Below are 21,476 nucleotides of genomic sequence, written 5' to 3'. Positions count from 1 at the left end.
CATCCAGTTTTGTGATGACAAAGATTTGTTCTTTCAGTGGTAGTGCAAAAAGTTAACAACTGATCTGTGAAGGGGGTGTTTTTCATAGTGATTGATTTTATTTCACGCTTACTGCCCCAGAGGAGGTGGGGTGTTGAAGGGACAGTTATTTTTAGAAATTGCATTACATACAGTCAGGGTGTTACTTAAATCTATATTTTGGAGGCACCATTTTATCTTAAACATTTTTGCTATTTTTGTAGCAGTTTATCTTATAATGTGTGTAATGCAAGTATAAAATAATGACTTAAATCTTCACAGTGCGCTCTGTCACTGTGACTTCGTAACACTACAAGTCACTATTCACCACTGCACCAACCAAGATTTAACCCGTTGACCGCAGCTGGATTTCCGCCGCGCGGTGCGGGTGATTTATGACTGGGCGTGGTCAGGACGGCCCCCAGCCGTCCTACGCACACGCCCACCGTGACTTTGGACGGCCAGGGGCCGTCCGACGCACGCAAAGGGTTAATTCACTGGCTCTGTGGTTACACTCAGACCTCTGCAATGCATTAACTAATGAAGTTTTCATAATTTACTATAGAGTAACAACGTTTTAAAATGTAATTTACATTTAAGCTGCACACGTTAGATTATATGATGCTAACTGATGGTGAAAAATGACAGAATATTTAGTTTTTTATCCACACCGTTGACCCCACCCCCACTCTCCCTGGCCCCGCCCCATTGCATAAAGCATCATAGTTCCCATACTTCTTCTAATGCACTCCGACCGTTGTACATTCAGCGTCCTTTAGTGTGAGACAGTGAACCAAGAGATGGAATGGGGTTGGAGTGGGACGGGGTGGGTCTGGCCGTGTTTAGTGCGGGCGTGGCCCCTCTGCGGCATGCAAGGGAAATCCCTGAGTTTACAGCTCCGCGGAGCACTTGGCTTGGAATGCCTCTGGGCGCTGGCCAGTGCGTGCTGACCTCTGGGTTCACGTCCAGCTGCTGTCTCTGAAAACAAACCGTTCCAGACCGTGGCCAGGAAGACATCTGTAGTGCTGCTCTGTATAAATAAAACAGTGAATACTGCACAGCAGGCAGTGCTGAGGCCCGGCCGAGGTGGGGCAGACAGGTGGGGCTAAAAACAGGACTGGCCCCTTGGAAAGGCTCAAATCACTGCACTCGTGTTGACCTAAAATAAGTACATTTGGGGTCCAGGCCGCCACGGGCACCAACCACTATGAACTCGAAAAGAATAACTCCCAATTGCCAGAGGGTGGTATTGTGCAGCATGACCACTAGAGGGAGGTGCAGGGCCAGTTAGTGAGTGTGAGTGGTGTGAGTGAGTGAGTAAGATTCCAGTTTTGTGTGTACGCTTAAGTCACGCGTGATAGCAAAATTGTGTGAATGAGAGAAAGATGTGAGGAAGCCAGCGGAACAGAGGGAACAAGAGAGTCTGAGCTGAAGGGATGTTGTTGAATTTTTTTTTGTAGTGCATTGGTAGTTTGAGCACTCAAAAAAAATCTACACAGCAAAAGCTGCGTTGGAAACGTAACGCTAGATTGTAATAATGCTAAGACACCGTGTTAGGTGTTAACTTATTTATTTCTTACAGGAGCGCCGGGGCTGGCTTCCTCTAGCCTGCGCGCCAGAGAACAATCCCCGCCTACCACATCCTGTGACGTGGTTCCTGTTCCGCTAAAGGAACACTAGAGCGCTACCACATCTCCCCCCTTTATGCACCATAACCAAATGTACAAAGTCTTACTTCCAGTCCATTTCATAGTCCTTGAATCTCTCAGGTACCTTAATTCTCCTCCCTGCTCGAGTCTCCACTCTCTCATTCATTCTCTCTTCTCCCGTTGTCTCGTTCTCTCTTCTTTCTCTCGTCCCTTCTACTTCCTCGTCCTTCGTCTTCCTTTCACTCCCTTCTTCTCCTCTGCTTCTTCCTCCCGTCGTTTCACTCCGCTCTCTTTCTGTACCTGCCCTGAGTCCTTCTGTTCCTATCTCCTTCCTTCCTGTCCTTTCTTCACTTTCACTTTCTCCTTCCTCCAAGACATCCTCTGTTCCTTCTTCCACATCATCTTCCCATTTCAGTATCTTGCTGCATTTAGCCATTCTGTCCATCGACCAAATCTTACCATCGCTCAGGAGAGCCGATCTGGCGTAGGGTTCCACCACTTTAAGGGGAGGTGAGAACTTGCTCTCTCCCTTTCTCTTCATGATGGCCAACTTCACCCTTACCCAATCACCTTTGTCCAGTTCTGTGCTGTGAGTGTTCCGTCTTCTGTTGTAGTGGGACGTGTAGACTTCCTGAGCTCTCTCCAAATTTTTCCTGACCACCGCCGGTGACCACTTGCTCTGGACAATCAACTTCCTCCACGCTGAATTGTCCTTGGTGAACGCTTCTCTGCCTCTTAAGATCTTGAAAGGGCTGTAGCCTGTGCTACCCGGTGTGATCCGGTATGCCCAAATCATCTTCTCCAGCTCCTTTTCCCAATCCATTCCATCTTCAATGGCTGCCTGTATGGTGCCCATGATCACCCTATTGAAGCGTTCCACTTGGCCGTTCCCCGCCGGGTGGTAGATCGGGGTGTGCTTCACTTCAATTCCGTTTCTTTTGGTGAAGGCTGTCCATTTTTCCGAAGTGAACTGGGGTCCATTGTCGCAGGTGATGATCTTTGGGATTCCTTCGCTGACAAACGTAGTGCGCAAAAACTTTATCACGGCTTCAGTGTCCACTCGCTCCAAGATTTGTATCTCAGGCCATTTAGAATACCTATCGATGGCAACCACCACATATTTTTGAGTGCCTTCCTTGTTCAGGACTGGCCCCATTATGTCCACCGACAACATCTCCCACGGTCCATCTGGAATCGGAAACCTTCCCAGCGGTGGTCTCAGCATGCTCTGAGCTTTGTCCGACTTTGCACAAGACTCACAAGAGCGCACATGTCTTTCCACCTGCGCGTCGATGGCAGGCCACCAGTATGCTTGCCTGGCCAAGGCTTTCGTTTTTGTGATTCCCTGGTGCCCTTCATGTAGCAAGGACATCAGTCGTTCCAACAAGTCTCTGGGCGGTACCACCTTGTCCCCTCGGAGTAAGAACGTTGGATTTTCAGCCAAGGACAGTTCCTCTCGGACTTCCCAGTACCTCTTCAGTTCCTCCTTTAAGTGTCTTTTCTCTGGCCAGCCGTGAACTACATAACTCTTTACCGCTACTAAGTCTGTATCTTCACCGTAGGCCTCCTCCCATTCCTGGGCGCTTATCACTTCTTCAGTGTCCTGGATGGTGGCTACCACGTACCCATCCCAATCTTGTCTGTCCTCGTTCCGTGCTTCTTCCATGGCGGCTGCCCTACTTAGGAAGTCGGCTACTTTGTTCTGTGGTCCCGGGATGTGCTCGACTTCATAAACCTAGTCCAATAGCCGTAGAGTCATCTTGGCTATCCTGGGTGTAGCGTGGTCATGTCCGCTGGATGTCAGCACGCGAACCAATGGCTTGTGGTCAGTTCTCACGAGGAATTTGGCGCCCCACAAGTATTGTCTAAACTTCTCGACCGCCCAGACCACTGCCAGCATTTCTTTCTCTACCACACTGAACTTCTCCTCGTTGGGTGAGAGCGAGCGGGAGGCGAAGCTGACAGTCGACATCTCTCCTGACTCCTCTTTCTGCATCAGTACAGCTCCCAAGCCTCGATCGCTGGCGTCTGTGGTGAGAATAGACTCCGCTTTGGGGTCGAATCCTTTGAGGGGAATGGCTGTTCCCATTTCCAGCTTGAGCGCGTCGAACGCGGTTTGCTCATCCTTCCCCCATTGGAACCGGTTCCTTTCCTTGAGCAGCTGTCATATGTGGTGTGTCTTTGTAGCGAAGTGAGGAATGAATTTGCTGTAGTACTCGGCCATTCCTAGGAATGACCGAACATCCTCTTTCTTTTCCGGGGTGGGTGCTTCCATGATGGCTCTCATGTTTGTTTTCTTCGGCGTTATCCCTTGCCCGCTCACCTCATGTCCGAGGTATGTGACTGACTGGACGCCTAGATTGCATTTGGTCCATTCGGCGGTCAATCCACTGTCCTGCAGCTTCTGCAGTACCTTGTGAAGTTTCACATTGTGTTCTTGCCTCGACTTCCCCATCACCAGAATGTCATCTTGAAAGAAGAGGACGTCTTTCATGTCTTTCAGGAGCTTGTGCATGATTTTCTGGAACACAGCAGCGGCTGAAGCTAGGCCGAAGGGCATCCTCACGAACTCATAGCACCCGAATGGCGTGATGAACGACGTGAGGTGGGTGCACGACGGATGGAGTTTGACCTGATGGTAGGCCGACGAGAGGTCCACCGTGGAGAACCATGCGACGTCCTTCGTTTTCGCCAGCATTTCACTGATGCGTGGTAGAGGGAATTTGTCTATGACAATGTTTTTGTTTAACTCTCTTAAGTCCACGCAGAGACGTACCTTGCCATTGGGTTTTTGGGCTACCACCAGGGGCGACAGCCACTCTGCGCTCTCTATTGCCCTTATGACTCCCTCTTTTTCTAACCTTTCCAGTTCTGTTTGTACCGCCTCCCTGCTGCGGAACGGGATGTTCCTCACTTTGTGGACGACCGGTACTGCTCTTTCTTTCAGTTTGATGAGATGCGTGTACTTGCCCAGCTCACCGATCTGCCCGTTGAATACCTTGGGATATGTCTTCCGCCACAGCTGCACGTCTTCCTTGATTTCCATATCCATGAGCAGGATTTTCTCTATGCCTCCTGGGTTGAGCTGGATCCCCAAGGCTCCCTGGTCCTTCCAACTCAGTACGGAAGGGTCTCTCTCTGCAACGTACAGCTTGCACTGCGCATGACGGCCTCTAAATTCAAACAAGAGCGGGCAGTAGCCTAGCATGGGGATCTTTTGTCCAGTGTACGTTACCGGTCTCACATCCATGGGTAGGAGTGCTCCTTTGATCCTCGATGCGAAGTTGTCTTCCCACACCTGCCTCTGGACGATCGAGATGGGCGCTCCACTGTCCGCGATCATCTCCAAGGGTATTCCTCCTATGTGCATATCCAGCCTGGGCTTGTCTGAGTTGGAACCATCCATCTCCAGAATCTGGACGTCAATGTACAGGAATTCCTCCTCTTCCCCTTTGTCGTCCTGATCGCTGTAATCGTCTCGCAGATCCTGGTCCACCAAGCGCACCACGGCATTCTTCGGTTTCCTGCGACACACCTTCTCGTAGTGTCCAAAGATGTTGCAATACGAACATCTCACTTTGAAAGCAGGACACGCCTTGTCGTTTCCTAGGTGGTTATTGCTCCCACATCTGTAACACTGTTTTTTTCCTGTCTTGTGTGACTTGCTGTCCACCTGTGATTTGTTGGGGAAATCAGCTCTATTTCCTCCCTGGGTCTTCCTCGTCTCATTTTGCTTCCAACGGTCGTTTCTGTTTGGCGCCATTATCCTACACACTGCTTGCGTTTCCTGGGCGTCTCTCTTCGCCGCCTGGGCGCACCTTCTCGATAGTTCTGCTTTCTTTACCATCGCCCAGATTTCCTTGAGTGGAGCGTCGCCGTTCACCCACAATTTCTCCTGTATGTGGGCACTAGAGGTATGCATGATTATTTGGTCTCTGATGAATTCATCCAGCAGCCCTCCAAATCTGCACGTGGCAGCTAGCTTTCTCAGCGCTACAACATATTCATCCACTGACTCTCCGCTCTTCTGCTTCCTCTGAAAGAAGTTAAATCTGTCAATGGCGACGCACACCACAGGCCTGTAATGTGCGTCTAAGTCTTCGATGGCATGGTCAAATACCTCCGTGTCCGTTGCGGCTCTTTCTCCTTTCACGATTGTGTCGTAGATCCTGAGCCCTTCTGGACCTAAGTTGTGGAGCAGAATCTTCTTTTTTCTCTTACTCGAGAATGGGGTGTCCCCTTCTTCTTCTAGCGCCTCCAGATAGTTAAGGAAGTACCTCTTCCAGTCTTCCCATTTCCTTTCCGGTTCTCCGCTTTTCGTGAGGAATGGAACTAGTTGGGTGAGGGAAGTGCTCTGGCTCGCCATGGCTGGGGCGTTCCTCCTGGGCTTTGGTACAGTGACTGTTTGCCTGGACGGACTCCCTGGGGCGTCTTGCTCTTCTCCCTCGTCTTCTCTGTGTTCTCCCTCGCTGTCCTCTTCCAGTCCACTCTCTTTGGTGCGAGTTGTGGCTCGTGTGCTGCCTTCCCTCTTCTTACTCGATGGGCCTGCGGTTTCCGCCAGCGTGCACCTCTTCTCTCTGGTGCAGAGGCACTTCAAGGGCTCACCGTGATGTTGGCCAGGTGCTTAGGGGATCCTCGTGGTGACGTCAGCAGCCTCGCAGTGCGCACTACCCCCTCGGGATATAGGTTCTTCGGGCTGTGGCCTTTTCTGGGCTCTGGTAGCTGTGTGGGGTCCCCTTCTGGCTTGTGTGCGTTTTCGAGCGTTTTGGCGCCCTTTCCACGCTCTTTGCTGCCTTGCCGGCTCCTCTGCCGCGCTCCGTGTCCGTTTTTTCGTTCCTCACGCGAGATGCGTGCAATTTCAGGGGTCGCGTGCGTTCGGGTTTTAGTAATCCCGACTCGTCGCCATTGTAATAATGCTAAGACACCGTGTTAGGTGTTAACTTATTTATTTCTTACAGGAGCGCCGGGGCTGGCTTCCTCTAGCCTGCGCGCCAGAGAACAATCCCCGCCTACCACATCCTGTGACGTGGTTCCTGTTCCGCTAAAGGAACACTAGAGCGCTACCACAGCTAGATGTCTCCTAGCTCAGGACATGGCAGAAGCCAGGCCTGACTGTATGCTATGAGTAAAGGGAGCGCACCGCACAGGGAGCAGTTCCAGACACTGGCCGCAGCCTCACATCCAGAACTGCAGAGCTCAGCTCTCCCTTCAGCGGTTCCATCATCTCCATGGGGCTCACCGGAGATGACCTCCCCACCCTTCCACCCCCTCCCTCCCCAGCCTCATGGTGAAGCCTGGAAGCATATAGTCCACAAGTCTTGAGTTTGGGGGACGGTGCTATGATCTAGGTTGTATGTACATGTAAGCACTTCTACAGAGTGTATGGCGGTGAGAGTTCCAAGGGAATCAGTTACCACCTAGCTCCTTGGAGGGGATCAATGCCAGGTTATGTGTGCCGTGAAAATAAAAGCACAGCTTGTAAGATAAGTAAGGAAAATCATCTCACAAAAGTAAGCTGACAGAAACAAAGTGATGCTATGCCAAAGATATAGAACACTAGCTTTGCAACACAAGAAGTCATATTAATGAACACAACTGGAAACCACAACTTCTAAAACTAATCGTGGTATATAAATATATAGATAATTACGATCTCACATGATCCTCAAGATTAGAGGGGGGCCTGCAAACTCTTGCTTCTCTGGTCATTCTTGAACCACTGATTTCAAAACACATGGAATTGTTAACAGCCTCTCCTCCATTGATTTCTGCATCCTTCATCAACATCATACCTGAACATTCATCATCTTTCCTCACACATTCACCTCCTTTTGATATAATACCGCAATCCTGAAATTCCACCTTTCCCCTCCTTCCACAACTACAAAAAACTTGCCAACTTTCACAATGCAAAAAGGACCCCCGAATTTTGAAATTCCCCCTTTCACCCTACCAGATTTTACCTTAACCCAGTCACCAACTTCAAACTTGGAATCCCCTTCTTCCGTAGGCCTTACTGCTCTCATGCCACCCGATACAACCCATCCCTTCAACCAAGCAGGAACCAACTTGGTAACTGGTAAATGCCCTCGCATCTGCTGAAAACGACATTTCTGTGTGATGCTATGAATGGTGGCGCGATACACCCATAGCATATTAGCCATCATTTTTTTTACTTTACATCGATTAACTAAAGCCAGTTGAATGGTTTCTTTGACTAACCTGCTGGCGCGTTCTGCCTTACCATTGGCCTGTGGATTATACAATGAGGTGCAAGAATGTTTTATCCCACATTGCTCCAGAAAATTAACCATTTCATAAGAAGTTAACTGTGTGCCATTATCAGTTATGAGAACGGAAGGTACACCTTCTTCCTCAAACTTTCCTCCAAAATCGCTATAGTTGTCCTATTGGTAACATCTTTCATAAATTTTACTATCAGCCATTTGGAACATACATCCACAACTACTACAGCAAACCTGAGCTCACATGGTAATTCCAACATGGAGCTTATAAAGTCTAAACACACTGAGCACCATGGCCTACCGCGATCGTCAGTATGGACTCCCCCACTCTTGCTAGCCCCTCTCAATCTTTTCTCACTTTCTTAATAAATGCTATACTTTTCTATCCACCTCTTGACTTGAATATCTACACCAGGCCACCAAAACTCACTCTTGAGCCTTTTGTCAAACCCTGGCCCAAATGACCCTCATGCACCAAGTTGAACAACTCACATCTCCCTCCAGGAGGTACAAACCGATCACCACTCATGACAACATTTTGACCACACACCGATAACTCATCCAATACCTTAAAATATGGCCTCACTGATAATGTACTTTCTCTCACAGCACCCCTGTGAATCATTTTGACAACCTCCTTCAGAACCGCATCAGATTTCATTTCCTCTTCGATTGAAATATTGTGAAAGCTCCTAGCTCACTATGCACTACATCTTGCACAGATGCTACCGCTCTCTCTGCATCAAAATTCCTCACTGCAGGGCCATCCACCATTTCCAATCCAAAGACAATCTCAACAGACAATCTGCCTGCACATTCCTCCAACCCTGAACAAATACCACTGTATACAAATATTCCTGTGGCCTGGAAGCTAACCTGTCCAGCCTAGATGACCCTTTACCTGCCCCACCAGGTGATAACATCTTAATATGATCCTTATGATCAGTTTACATATCAAAACACAAACCCCACAAATACACACGAACATGTTCAGCACTCCAAGCAGGAGCTAAAGCCTCACATTCTATTAAAGAACAGTTCATTAATACAAGCGTAAGGGCTCGTGATGCAAACACAGCAGACGTTCCTAGGGAGCTGTAACCGAGGGGACGCACAACCTCAGAGCTGACGCTGCCTGCATGTCAGTGCCCTGCCCCCTGCCAGGAGCACGTGACACAGCACTGAAAGCTCAGATTCCACGTGAGACGCGCATTGATTTAAGGAAAGAATGCGAGAACGTGTGCAGTGTCGATTCGATCGTTGTGAGAGGTTGCAATGCTGCTGGGGTGACATTTACACCAAAAAGAACAGAACAGGAGCTTCTCGTGCTTGGGCCTTCTAAAGACCTTCACCGAGTAACAGGACACTCCTCTCCAGCACCTGGCGACACAGGCCTTTTGTGAGGCGGGAGCCGAGCTCATAACACCTGTGGAAAGAAGGTGGTGGATGAAGTCTGGGACTATACACCCTGCTCACACCTACCTCAACTGTACCCTCCTTTAAACTCTAAATATTCTAAACACGTTTAAGCAGGTATATGCTCCTTATTATTGCACTTTATACTATTGACGCAATTGTCTGTCTATACACTGTGTACCGACACTACCTCACCTGTTATCTACCTCATGTCCTTTATCCCACCTATGTAAATAGCACCTTGTACCTAACTACCTCATATATTACTCTGTATATACGCTTTATTACTTTGTATTTTTTACCCCCATGCCCTTGTAAAGCGCTCTGATATCTGCAAAGATCTTGTTCGCGCTATATAAAACTTTCAAAATAAATAAATAAATAAATAAATAAGTCAGGAGTAAGCAGGGTAGGGAGAACTGACATTCCCCCTTCCCAGCGACGAATCGTAGACCGTCCGTTCTCTGTTCTGTGTTCAGTGGAGGGCCACACTCTTGCATGTGAAGAGGCTGACACACCAATTACTTATTCAATCTATACTGAACTTGCTCTGCAGTTCTCTGCTCCTGCGGGTTCTTATGAGTTCTCTTTTCCCTGCCATCTGTTGCAGGTGTGCTTCTGGTTAACAAAACACGGTTTTATCAGCGCTATACCATGCCCAGCAACTACTCACGTTACCAACCATGGATGTACTAGACTTCTCCAGCAAAATTAGCCACCCCTTGCCGCTCTATATCACATCACCAATTGGAAGACTGGATATTTTTCTTAATAATAGCTAATTGCCTATATCAATTCGTTTTTACTAGATAGCTATTTATAAGTAGCCCTATACATGTTTTCATTTTTCTGTTCTATGGATTATACACTATGATAATATTGTTTATCACAAACTTCATTCTTGTTTCAGATTCACACAAAATACTATGCCTTTTTTTGCTGTTATTTTATGTATGTCTTCATGTTCTTATACTACACAACTAAATAAGAGTTTTGGAGAGAGAATTTTGCCTAACGGCTAGAGCGGTCAACCTCGAAGCTGGAGAAGTGGGTTTGTGTCTCAGCAATGACGCTCAACATCCTGTGATTCTGGGCAAATCACTTAATCTACACATGACTAACAAAATGAATGTGTCCGTCTGTAACACAACTGGTGCTCATGTAAAGCGCTCTGATACCTTCGGTTCAAGTTCGTGCTAAATAAATCTCCACCCAAAAAATATTCTTTTAAAATAAAAAAAATAAAAAAATAGCCTCCTCCTGTTTTTTAGAGGGTTCCTAGAACGGTTGGGCTAAAATAGGCGTTTGCCAAGATTGCAGTTACGTCACCAGAGCATATACTACACAGGTTTTCATCATCTGTTCTTTCAGAATTAGCACATGCCCCGGTTTTCAGGGAAAGTCGACAAAACACAGAGGGAGGCAACTTTTCATGTGTTCCAGTGAAGGTTTAGATGGTTGCCTTCAAAACGGTGTGCAAAACCTGTTACGAACTATTTAGTGTTGAAGAAGTCGTTGGCCATGTTGAGGTTAAAAAAACTAGAGTTTTAGATGGGAAAAGAGAATCTCTGCACTGATTCGCAAAAGCAAGGCAGCAGGTTCTTTCTTATCATTTGTACTCAAGTACCTTGATTACAAATGATAGGCTCCAGTACAAATTCCTACGAGATTGATAAGTGCCCGAAAGGTGAAATGTGCAATTTCGTGAAAATTCTATATTACACACAGGATATCAAGTGATATGACGCTTGTCCATTGTTGGGGCTTGGTTTCATTTTGTGCTTGAACTTAATGCAATTTCAGGTCATTCTACTTAGATCTGGCTTTGAGCCAAATGCTTGGTGTTTGTGCTGCTCTTGTCATGTAAGGCCCATGTTCAGGGTCAGACTGGGATAGAAAATAGGCCTGGGCACAAAAATAAAAGTGGCCCCAATTAATGAATTAGAAAGCTAAAACAAATGGCCCATGTTTGCAAACTGGGGCAGTTTTGAACTTGTAAAGATATTCTTTATAAGTGTTTTGCAAGGAATGAAAGACTGCATGAATATGTGCTTGCTGCAAGTAATGTTTGTGGTAATATCAGGGAAATCAACAGTAAAAACCAACCCAACAGATCATAAAACAGGCCCACAAACAGCCAAAAACAGACCCACATACTGACATGTCAGACCTGTCTACCAGGCACAGCCCGATTGCCCTACAGGTCAGTGTGACCTTTCCTCCTTTGCATTCATTATTGAGAGTAAGGGGCTATGCGTCGCCAATCCCGACACACACACTCGAACATACACACACAATCTCCTATGCAGCCCCATGGGCAGCAGATACACGTTACCCTCCCTCTACGCACATATAAACACTTTCTTCCACCCTCATGTGCAGCTGAAATGCAAGCTACTCCCCCCACACACACTCCCATCTACCCTCAAGTGCAGCTAGCATGCACACACTCCCTCCCACCCTCATGTGCAGCTGACATGCAAGCTACCCTCCCCCACACATGCTCTCTCTCACCCTCATGTGCAGCATATTTGTAAGCTACACTCCCCCACACACACTCTCACACCCTCATGTGCAGCTGACCTGTAAGCTACCCTCCCCTTGCAAACACTGTCCCCACCCCAAACAACATTTTTACACATAAAAAGAGGGATATGGACTTATGGAACTGACAGCAACAGACTCCAGGGCATATTTACAAGCCCCTTCTGCCACTGAAGTGTCACTGTATTGACGCTCCGTGTTGCACCATTCCCTATATTTACAACGTGGCGCTAAGCCACGTAATGTGGCTTAATGCCAATTTGTAAATATGGCTTGTTCTGCAGCAGTCATCTGCGGCAAAGGGGCATGCAATGGTTGTTGCTGTGGGAATCCCACCGCAACACCCATTGCTTTCTGACGCTGCCCGAGATTTACAAGGATGGGGCAAAAAGGTATTAGGTAATACCTGGTATTAGAATGGCGATAAGAGGATAAATTGTTAATTTATACTCATTTTTTGGCTCTTTCTATGTTTCCTGCAATCTGCTGCACACATAGTAAAAGCAAATCGCCATGAATGATTGTTTATGTGCAGTGAGGTGTCCCTTCCTGCATATACACAATCGCCCTGCAGTGCAGGCCCCCTTGAAACATGGAGGCAGGGAGCCTGCGCTGGCGCTATGCAGCTTTTTTTTGCGCTCAGGGAAACACAGATTGCTCCATATTTTTGGCAAATCCGGCTCATCCCTGCGTTTAAAAAAATTTCGGAGCGCGTCGAGAGCGGGCACCGGGCAATCCCCCGGTGCGCCGCACGGGTGGGAGCCGGTTTTGTTACAGGGCCGTTTTTGCAGGCCCTGTACCAAAATCGGCCAGAAACCGGCCCCGCAAAGAGCTCGCGGTACCTCTAAACCCCCCCCCCCCGCCCAAGTTGGGAGGGGGGGCCGGCCAAGCACTTTGCCAGTGCCGGTTGTGGTTCCGAGTCCGGCCCTGTATTTGGCGTAGCTCCACTCTCAGACATTTGTTTGTAAACATGCCCCTCCGTATGCACACAAAGTCAGTGGTAATGTGGTTAACGTTCCAACCTCGGCTTGGGTTAGACTTGGCAAGATTCAAATATGTGAAGTGCAGTGAAACAAACTTCACAGCTGCGAGTGCTGAAAACACCGAGCTATTTTACTGGCTAGCTGATGCTCCTGGGCACATTCCTCTGTTGCATGATGACTTGATATAAAGTCACCATAACATATTTAAAAACAAAACAATATTTCATCAGTAGTCTCAGGGTGAATAAAGCGGGTTTCTACTGTTTACCTTAATTACCCTTCCCTTTTGTTTTACCCTTCACCTTCCCCACCTATCAGCTTTTTACTGTCTGTGAATATTTGAAGGTGTTGTGACCCATTGGTGTCTTCCATGTTATTTCCCCGATGTAATCAGATGATCCCTGGGAGCTGCCCTGGCCTGCCAGCCTCTGCTTGGGGGCAGGGGCAGGCACGTGCCTGACTGGCCCTGGGTGACCTGGATTCTAATCCCAGCTCCCATTTTAACCATTGTCCGTGACCCCTAATCCCTTTATCGTCTGGCATCTCTGATCCTTTTGTCTGCCACAATTGGGAGCACTTACCAAAGCACCCAATTTGGAGAAATAGACACATAAACAAATTAAAACTAATTAAAGAGAGGCCAATGGAGTGGCTGCATCGAAGGGCCTCGCGTCCTCTGATGAGGTGTACATTTACTGAATGATTATAGCCCTGCTACTTCATGCTGTATAAGAAAGACAGCAGGGCTGGGGCAGTCACGTGTCAGCCAGGCACTTATGACTGACCGTCCCCCATTCCTACTCGCCTTTCAGATGTGTAGTTATAGGCTGGGACAGTGAGACATCTCCTGTTGCCTCTGTTGGCCAGATAGCCTATACCTGGGCGCTGTGGACTTCGCGAGTGTGACCTACCCTTTCTTCTAATCCTGACACCTCCACTTCACAACCCTTTGTTATCTGGGGCAGAACAAAGTACCGCAGTTCCCTTACCTCAGAGCGCTTAGAATATCTCAGAATTGCATGACATACAAAAAACTGAACATTTACATTTCGTCTAGATGTGGACTCTGATATCAAGAGATGTGCCCCCTACTGGCCATAAAAATGACGCCAGATGGAGAACGGAGCATGCGCATTAATGAAAACGCCTCTCGCAGGAACGTTTCAAATCTAAATGCTGCACCTTGAAGCATGCCAATAAAACATCTACAGGGAAACGGAGTGCCTGTTTTCCATTTACATTGAAAACAGCTTCCTCCAGGCTGGATCACAGGCGCCTTTATGTTAAAGAAGCAGCATTTTAGATGCCGTTAAGGAAAACCATTCGTCTCGTCTCCCTGCTCCAGGTTTACTGTCTTTGTCCTTCAGGCGCTGGCACTCTGACAGAGATATATTCACTCTCCCTCCACCTTCAGTCCCTTCTTTGACCCCGGTGCCTTAGACGAGGAAGCCTATAGAGTTCTTTCTGCATTAATTCTTTTTTGTGCGTATTTCTAATTTTCCATTCAAAACTGCAGTTTGTATGTTTGGAGATAAAGGTCGACACACGCAGTAACCCATATCGTGAAGGTATTTTAAACGCAACATGAAAACCAGATGGAAGATTTTTATTTCTCGTTAAGCAAGGCTTTTTATTAAACATGTGGTGCTTCGATAGGGAAGTGCTTTGTAACTTCCTGCTCAAAGTTAATCTCTTGTAGTACAAATGAAATAAGCTCCCTCCTGAACTAGACATCAGAATTACTAGGGACAGGACAAACAGGGAGCTCTCCCAGGGTAGCCTTCTATTTTAAGATTGGTTTTGCCAATGCTTGAATTGCCTGCAATCTTGTAATGTGTCCTGATGCATCTGAGCAGATCCTTTCTTATGCGTGGCGGACATTTTTGTTTACCGTTCTAACTATGACACAAAGCTGGCAATTTCATAATGAGTTTTATGTTAATGAAAACCTGTTTCAAGATGGCCCAGGCCGGCACACCTGCCAACTGGGCCGAATCAGGCGGGTTAGCTGTCTGCCGCCTAAAATCACCTTTGCTTCAATAGCAGTCAATGTGGAAAATTCATTACACCGATTCCCCCCCCCCCCCCAAAACCTCCCACTTTCCTGTTCTGAAATATTGACATATATACCCTGGATATGAATATATGCGTCGTGATGCATGCACCCTAATGCACCATAATGCAAGGCAGCCATTGTAATTTACCGTTCTGACATGCAGATGGCAATGTTAGAACAGTAAATAAATAAAAAGAAAGAAAAATAAAATAAAATGCACAGCAGAGCTTAACAAGTATTGGCAAAATGAACAGAACTGGCGTGGCTGCTGACCACTTGGCTTTACCAATACTTATTTTATGAATGATTTTTTGGTATCAAGGCACGCATTGCATAAAAACAAGCATTCCAAAAACATATATTATATATATATATGTATATACACACACATGTAATTATATACAAACATGTAATTATATACACACACCTAAATATATTTATATGTGTGTGTGCGCCTTCGTGCACACACTCCCCCATATACATGTAAGAGCATACATTACACCAGTAGTCCCTGACACTGAAGGGTTCTGTTCACTGAGGGACTGTGCATTTTGTGCTAGTGCAGAGTGCCGTCACTCACAGTCAGGTATGGCAATACCTGACCCTGTGCCCCATGCTATAATACTGTGGTCGGAGGAGGCAAACTTTGAATGACACCACAGCAGACCAATGGATAATAAAAAGGGCTTACTGCAGCTATAGCATACATATTTTTATTTAAAAGAAAAGCTCACAGCTAACACCGGAGCTAAAAAGGAAGCGAGCTACCTGGAAGGACTTTGATTTGCTATATTATTTTATTGGTAACAATACGCCTGTCTATAGAACGCTAAATCTGTCTGAAGTAGAGATCTACAAACATGGCAGCCATCTTTGAACAGCAGTTGATCCCTTACTGACAACTGGATGAGATCCAGTCTGAAGTGCCTATGCTTCCCTTTAGCATTCTTCTCTTTTTTGATCAGTAAAACAAATATTTCTTCCTATTGCTATGATCATGACTTCACTTGCTGAATAATTAAACTGTTCTTGATTTCCTTGCTGATTCAATTAAAGTGTTGCATTTTTCCCTGTGGTCCCAGTGGAATTCCCACTGCACTGAATTGCCAAACCCTTATTTCAATATGGCCAGCACATGGCGCCATTCCATGTGTTTCCTTTTACTCCTGTGACCACAACTCTCTATTAAATTAGAAAATTACTTATGGTGCACATTTGACAGTTAGCCAAGATACTAAATGCATATTTTAGCAGTTCTTCCTCATTCTAAAGGGAAGCACTCATGTTACCAGCAGAGCCTATGTGGTTGCCTGCATCTTGGGCTGCGCGACCCCTCGGTGAGCAGCGGCTTGGTGCCATATTACCCAGGCTAATCACATACCCCTCCCCATACAACCTTGTATGGTGTGGGAGTCATAAGCGCAGCATTATAGACCAGAAGGCCCACCGGTGAGGTCACTTCTAGGGTGAGGAGGGCAGTGATGGGCTTGAATACCAACCGCCACCAGGCTTCCTCCTACTTGGCGGGTTAGTCCCAAGGACAATTGTAAATCTGAGCAATTGGAGGCTTGCCTGGTAATATCCCATCCTGTATGTGAGTTCTTATACCTGATTTTTGTGTCCAGAGGTGAGGTGAACCCCCAAAAAGTATAGCACCAAATGAAGTCTAGGTCAGGTGCTCATTTGGTGTATCAGGCGGGCTGCCACTGCCACAATAGAATCTGTATTTGCCGGCTGCCCTGGGATTGTCTGTAAGTTAACCAATTGCCTTGTCTGCTTATAATAAACCTGCAAGTTTTTCCCCCAACACATATTGGTCTGGTCTCTTTATTGACTTATGGCTTTTACTCTGTTTGCATGTGTTCATCTAACTTTCGCTGTGTGTGTGTCTGGATTTTTGATATCAGTGCTATGTTTCACACTAACCTAAGTAAAAAAATTAAACATTATGACGTGTTGGCCACAAGAACTTATCCCACTCCCCACGAAAGTTTGGTGGCTTCCGACCCTGGTGTTACCATAATGTGAGCTTTGAGGTGACACAAGATGTACATGGAACAGACAGGTTGTTTTTGTTGTCTTTCTTCTTGGTCTATTTTTAAAAGTAAAAAGATACAATATGGCTTCACTTAAGGACTTTTTTTATCTAGATCATTATATTAATCACATTAATATCTTTGATTTTCGGCAAAGCATTTGAGTCCCTCACTCATTAGAACACATGCAGAGAGGAAGGAGAACAAGTGGTTCCTTACGTGGGAGCTTGTCCACCCGCCAGGGGATGGAGTTGGTGACGAAACCTCTCTTTGCAGCGGTAACAAGAATCCACGTGCCCAGGCGGTACCCAATGGTCAGCATGGCCATGCCCTCATGGTCCGTGAGCCCCGAGGCCAACGACGTCTGACTTCCATAGATTTCCACAGTAGAGTGGGCCAGCGGAGAAAGGTCATTGTTTTCGTACACCTGCACCTTGATAAGGATTTCTGAAAAAAAAAATAAAGATTGATCAATTAAGAGGCTAAGGAACACCCAGCGGGAGACTTAGTCATCCAATTAGGACTAAGAGAAACATCCAATAAAGGCACAGGAATAATCCAATCAGAGTCTAAGGACTCCCTACATCGAGAGAGGGTGTGCTCAATGACGGGCTACAGAACATCTAAAAATGAAAACTTTGGAAGGGTCCGCTAATGGTGGAATGACATGCACTGGGAGCGTAGTGCTCATTTAATTAAGAGACAGGAAATCTCAAGGGTACTCGTTTTATTGATTTCAGAAGGATGAAAAGTAGCGGGGACCCGCTGGGATCCAAAACTGTTAATAAATGGACGCGTTAATCCACTGAGCCGCCAGAATCTGCTTAGATTGGAGACTCCCGACACCTAAGATCCTTTATTGACCTCTGAGAGAGAGAGAGAGATAGAGAGAGAGAGAAAGATAGAGAGATAGAGAGGGTATAAAAGAGCACATTTTACATTCGCAGGTCTATGAGCTTGGGCACTGCCAGTTACAAGCCACTTCCCCATGTATACTGGGACACTGTTACAAACCACTTCCCTGAGTGCTCTTGGGCACTGCTGGTCACAAAGCACTTACCCTAGTATCCTTGGGCACTGTCAGTTACAACTCACTTACATAAGTGCTCTTGGGTAATGTCGGTTGCAAGCCACTTCCAGAGTACTCTAGGGCACTGCTCGTTAAGAACCATTTCCATAAGTACTCTTGGGCAGTGTCGGTTACAAACCACTTACCTGAGTACTCTTGGGCAACTTGGTTACAAACCACTTCCCCAAGTATTCTTGGGCACTGTCGTTACAAGCCACTGCCCCGAGTACTCTTGGGTACTGTCGGTTACAAACCACTTCCACCATTACTCTTGGGCACTGTCGGTTACAAACCACTTCCCTGAGTACTCTTGGGCACTGCTGGTTACACAGCACTTCCCCATGTATCTTTGGATACTACCATTACAAGCCACTTCCTCAAGTACTCTTGTGCACTGCTGGTTACTAACCACTTCCCCGAGTACTCTTGGGCACCGCTGGTTACAAACCACTACCACAAGTACTCTTGGGCACTACCAGTTACAAACCACTTACATAGGTACTCTTGGGTACTGTCGCTTGCAAGCCACTTCCCCGAGTACTCTAGGGCACTGCTGGCTAAGAACCACTTCTATGAGTACTCTTGGGCAGTGTTGGTTACAATCCACTTCCGGGAGTACTCTTGGGCAATGCTGGTTACAAACCACTTCCTAGAATACTCTTGGGCACTGTTGGTTACAAGCCTCTTCCCTGAGTACACCTGTTCTTGAGTAGTCTCTTAAATCGCTTGAGTCCATACCCCCATAACTTTGACCCCTCCATGAGTAGTCTTAAATCACTTCAGTACATACTCCATAATTTTGACCGGTCTGTGAGTAGCCTTTAACCGCATGCGTGCGGGCGGAATTCCGCCCGTACGCTGAGTTTTTTAAAAACGCATGTTACGTGACGAGCTGGGCTCGTGATGAGCGTGCGAGGAGGCTACCTCATGACGAGCCCAGCTCGTCATCAGCGTCGAAGGGGTTAATCTCTTGGGTCCATACCCCATAACTTTGAGCCCTCCTTGAGTAGTCTTAAATCGCTTGAGTCCCTACCCAATAGCTTTGACCCCCTCCTTGAGTAGTCTTAAATCGCTTAAGTCCTACATAGCATGCCTCACCAATGAGGTTCCCTCCTGTATTGCTTCGCTCATTCTCTAGGGATGTGATTAAAGCTTTCCTGTCTCCGTGATTAATATCTGTCCAGCATCACCTCGTGTCGCAAGGTACACGTGCTTGACGCAGGGCAATGCATTATTTATATCACACCTAATACAGAGACGCAATGCATAACTTTAGCCCCTCCTTGAGTAGTCTTAAATCACTTGGATATATACCCGATAGCTTTGGCCTCTCCTTGAGTAGTCTTAAATCGCTTGAGTCCATACTCCATAACTTTGACCTCTCATTAAGTAGCCTTAAATTGCTTGAGTCCATACTCCATAACTTTAGCCCCTCCTTCAATTGTCTTAAATTGCTTGAGTCCATACCCCATAACTTTAGCCCCTCCTTCAATAGTCTCAAATTACTTGAGTTCATACCCTATAACTTTAGCCCCTTCTTGAGTAGTCATAAATCGCTTGAGTCCATACCCCATAACTTTGACCCCTCCTTGAGTAGGCCTTAAATCGCTTGCGTCCCTACCCGATAGCTTTGACCCTCCTTGAGTAGTCTTAAATCGCTTGAGTACATACCTGATAGCTTTGACCACTCCTTGAGTAGTCTTAAATCGCTTATGTTCATACGCCATAACTTTAGCCCCTCCTTGAGTAGTCTTAAATCACTTGTGTACATAACCGATAGCTTTAACCCCTCCTTAAGTAGTCTTAAATCACTTGAGTGTATACTCCATAACTTTGACCAATCCTTGAGTAGTCTGAAATTACCTTAATCCATACCCTATAACTTTAACCACTCCTTGAGTAGCCTTAAATCGCTTGAGTCCATACCCAATAGCTTTGAGCCCTCCTTGAGTAGTCTTAAATCGCTTGAGTCCATACCCAATAGCTTTGAGCCCTCCTTGTGTAGTCTTAAATCACTTCCATACCCGATAACTTTGACCCCTCCTGGAGTGGTCTTAAATCGCTTGAGTCCTACATAGGATGCCTGACCGATGAGTTTCCCTCCTGCATTGCTTCGCTCATTCTCTAGGGATGTGATTAAAGCTTTCCTGTCTTTGTGATCAATATCTGTCCGGCACCACCTCGTGTCGCAAGGTACACGTGCCTGACGCAAGGCAATGCATTATTTATATCAAACCTAATACAGAGACGGCTAGGCATGTACAACGACGCCTGGTGCAAGGTTATTACCATAAAAGGCTGGAGTCTCAGAGACCTTATCAGGAGCATGGAACTTGTCTAGAGGGGAACGGATACAGAGAAGACGCAAGGTCTCAGAGGTAACCAACCCAGAGCCGGCTTAAAATGCCCATAAGTAGCGTTTTTGGTATGAATAGTATCGCATCCTACCATACAGAGCAGGTTCCTATTAGCAAAAGCCTTTGTTTTTAGTCAACCAGTCGGGGACTTACAGACATGTTCTCAGTTCAGAATAACGACCTTGAACCAGACGCTGAGACTGACGTGCACTAAATTTGCATAGAGACGTATTTCAAAGAGTCGCTCACTGTAGATGTCACTAGCAACGCTTGGACTAAAAATGCCATTTTAGTGCACCACTAAACATTGTGCTGTGGTTCAAATTAAATGTGTACTTGAGGCACACTGTCCACTTCAAATTTCTGTATGCAGACAAGCGCAATCTTAAGGTGCTTAAAATCTGTCATTTTGCAGAAATTACACAATTCTCTTGGAAGAATCAGACAATATTCCGCTTCCCTATTATTTGCTCCTGGTTTCATTTGATGCTCGGATCTCCCCTAAAGCCAGGTCATGTTGCTTTGGTAGATCTGGCTTGCTGTATAGTCCTAAGGGGTGTCGTGCAGGGTGAGTGGAAGAGTCCAGGAGTCAGATTCATAATACTCACCAGGATCCATGTCACCAATAGATACACCAGCTGCTGGGGGGCGGGGGGTGTAGGAGGGGTTCAAGTGCTGCAAGAGCCGGGTGAGTCAGTGTTGCCTACACGGTCAATCCGGTTTATGGAAAGAGTAGAAAGGGATCTGACCACAGCAAACAGGTGAAGAAGGCACTGGAGAGAAACCACTGCGTGTCAGAGAGCCTATGGTTGGCAGATCAATGGCCGTCACCATAGCGGGAGCACGCAGGAAGGAGGAGGCAGAGATGAACTTTAAAGAGGCTGAACCAATAGCAGGCCCGCAGGACAAAGAGGGGCGAGTGCCCATGTTTCCAGTGGCCTGTAGTGATTCATCACAAACCCAAGACAGACGGCGCTACTCTTCCCAAGGCCTATATACAGACCACCGTCCGGTTACACAGGTAGAGACTGCTTGGTGGGGGGACAGAATACCGAATATCCTGCCTTTGTGCTTCATAGGACCTTTTGGCCTCCTGATGATAA

The 21,476-nt window shown here is 46.7% G+C and overlaps 1 protein-coding gene across 3 annotated transcripts in view; it reads right to left on the bottom strand.

Annotated features, from left to right (window-relative positions):
* Positions 1-21,476, bottom strand: part of FAM171A2 (family with sequence similarity 171 member A2) — a 241,041-nt gene that overhangs the window by 145,352 nt on the left and 74,213 nt on the right. For all 3 annotated transcript variants that reach the window (XM_078645170.1, XM_078645168.1, XM_078645169.1), the window contains exon 2: positions 17,167-17,394. In XM_078645170.1, coding sequence (XP_078501296.1) covers positions 17,167-17,394 — 228 coding nt within the window. The remainder of the gene's footprint in view (positions 1-17,166; positions 17,395-21,476) is intronic.

This window comes from Lissotriton helveticus, chromosome 5_1 (assembly GCF_964261635.1).
Source record: "Lissotriton helveticus chromosome 5_1, aLisHel1.1, whole genome shotgun sequence".
Classification (NCBI taxonomy): Eukaryota; Metazoa; Chordata; class Amphibia; order Caudata; family Salamandridae; genus Lissotriton; species Lissotriton helveticus.
The sequence above is the reverse complement of the archived record's forward strand: the minus strand, read 5'-3'. Positions and strand labels throughout refer to the sequence as shown.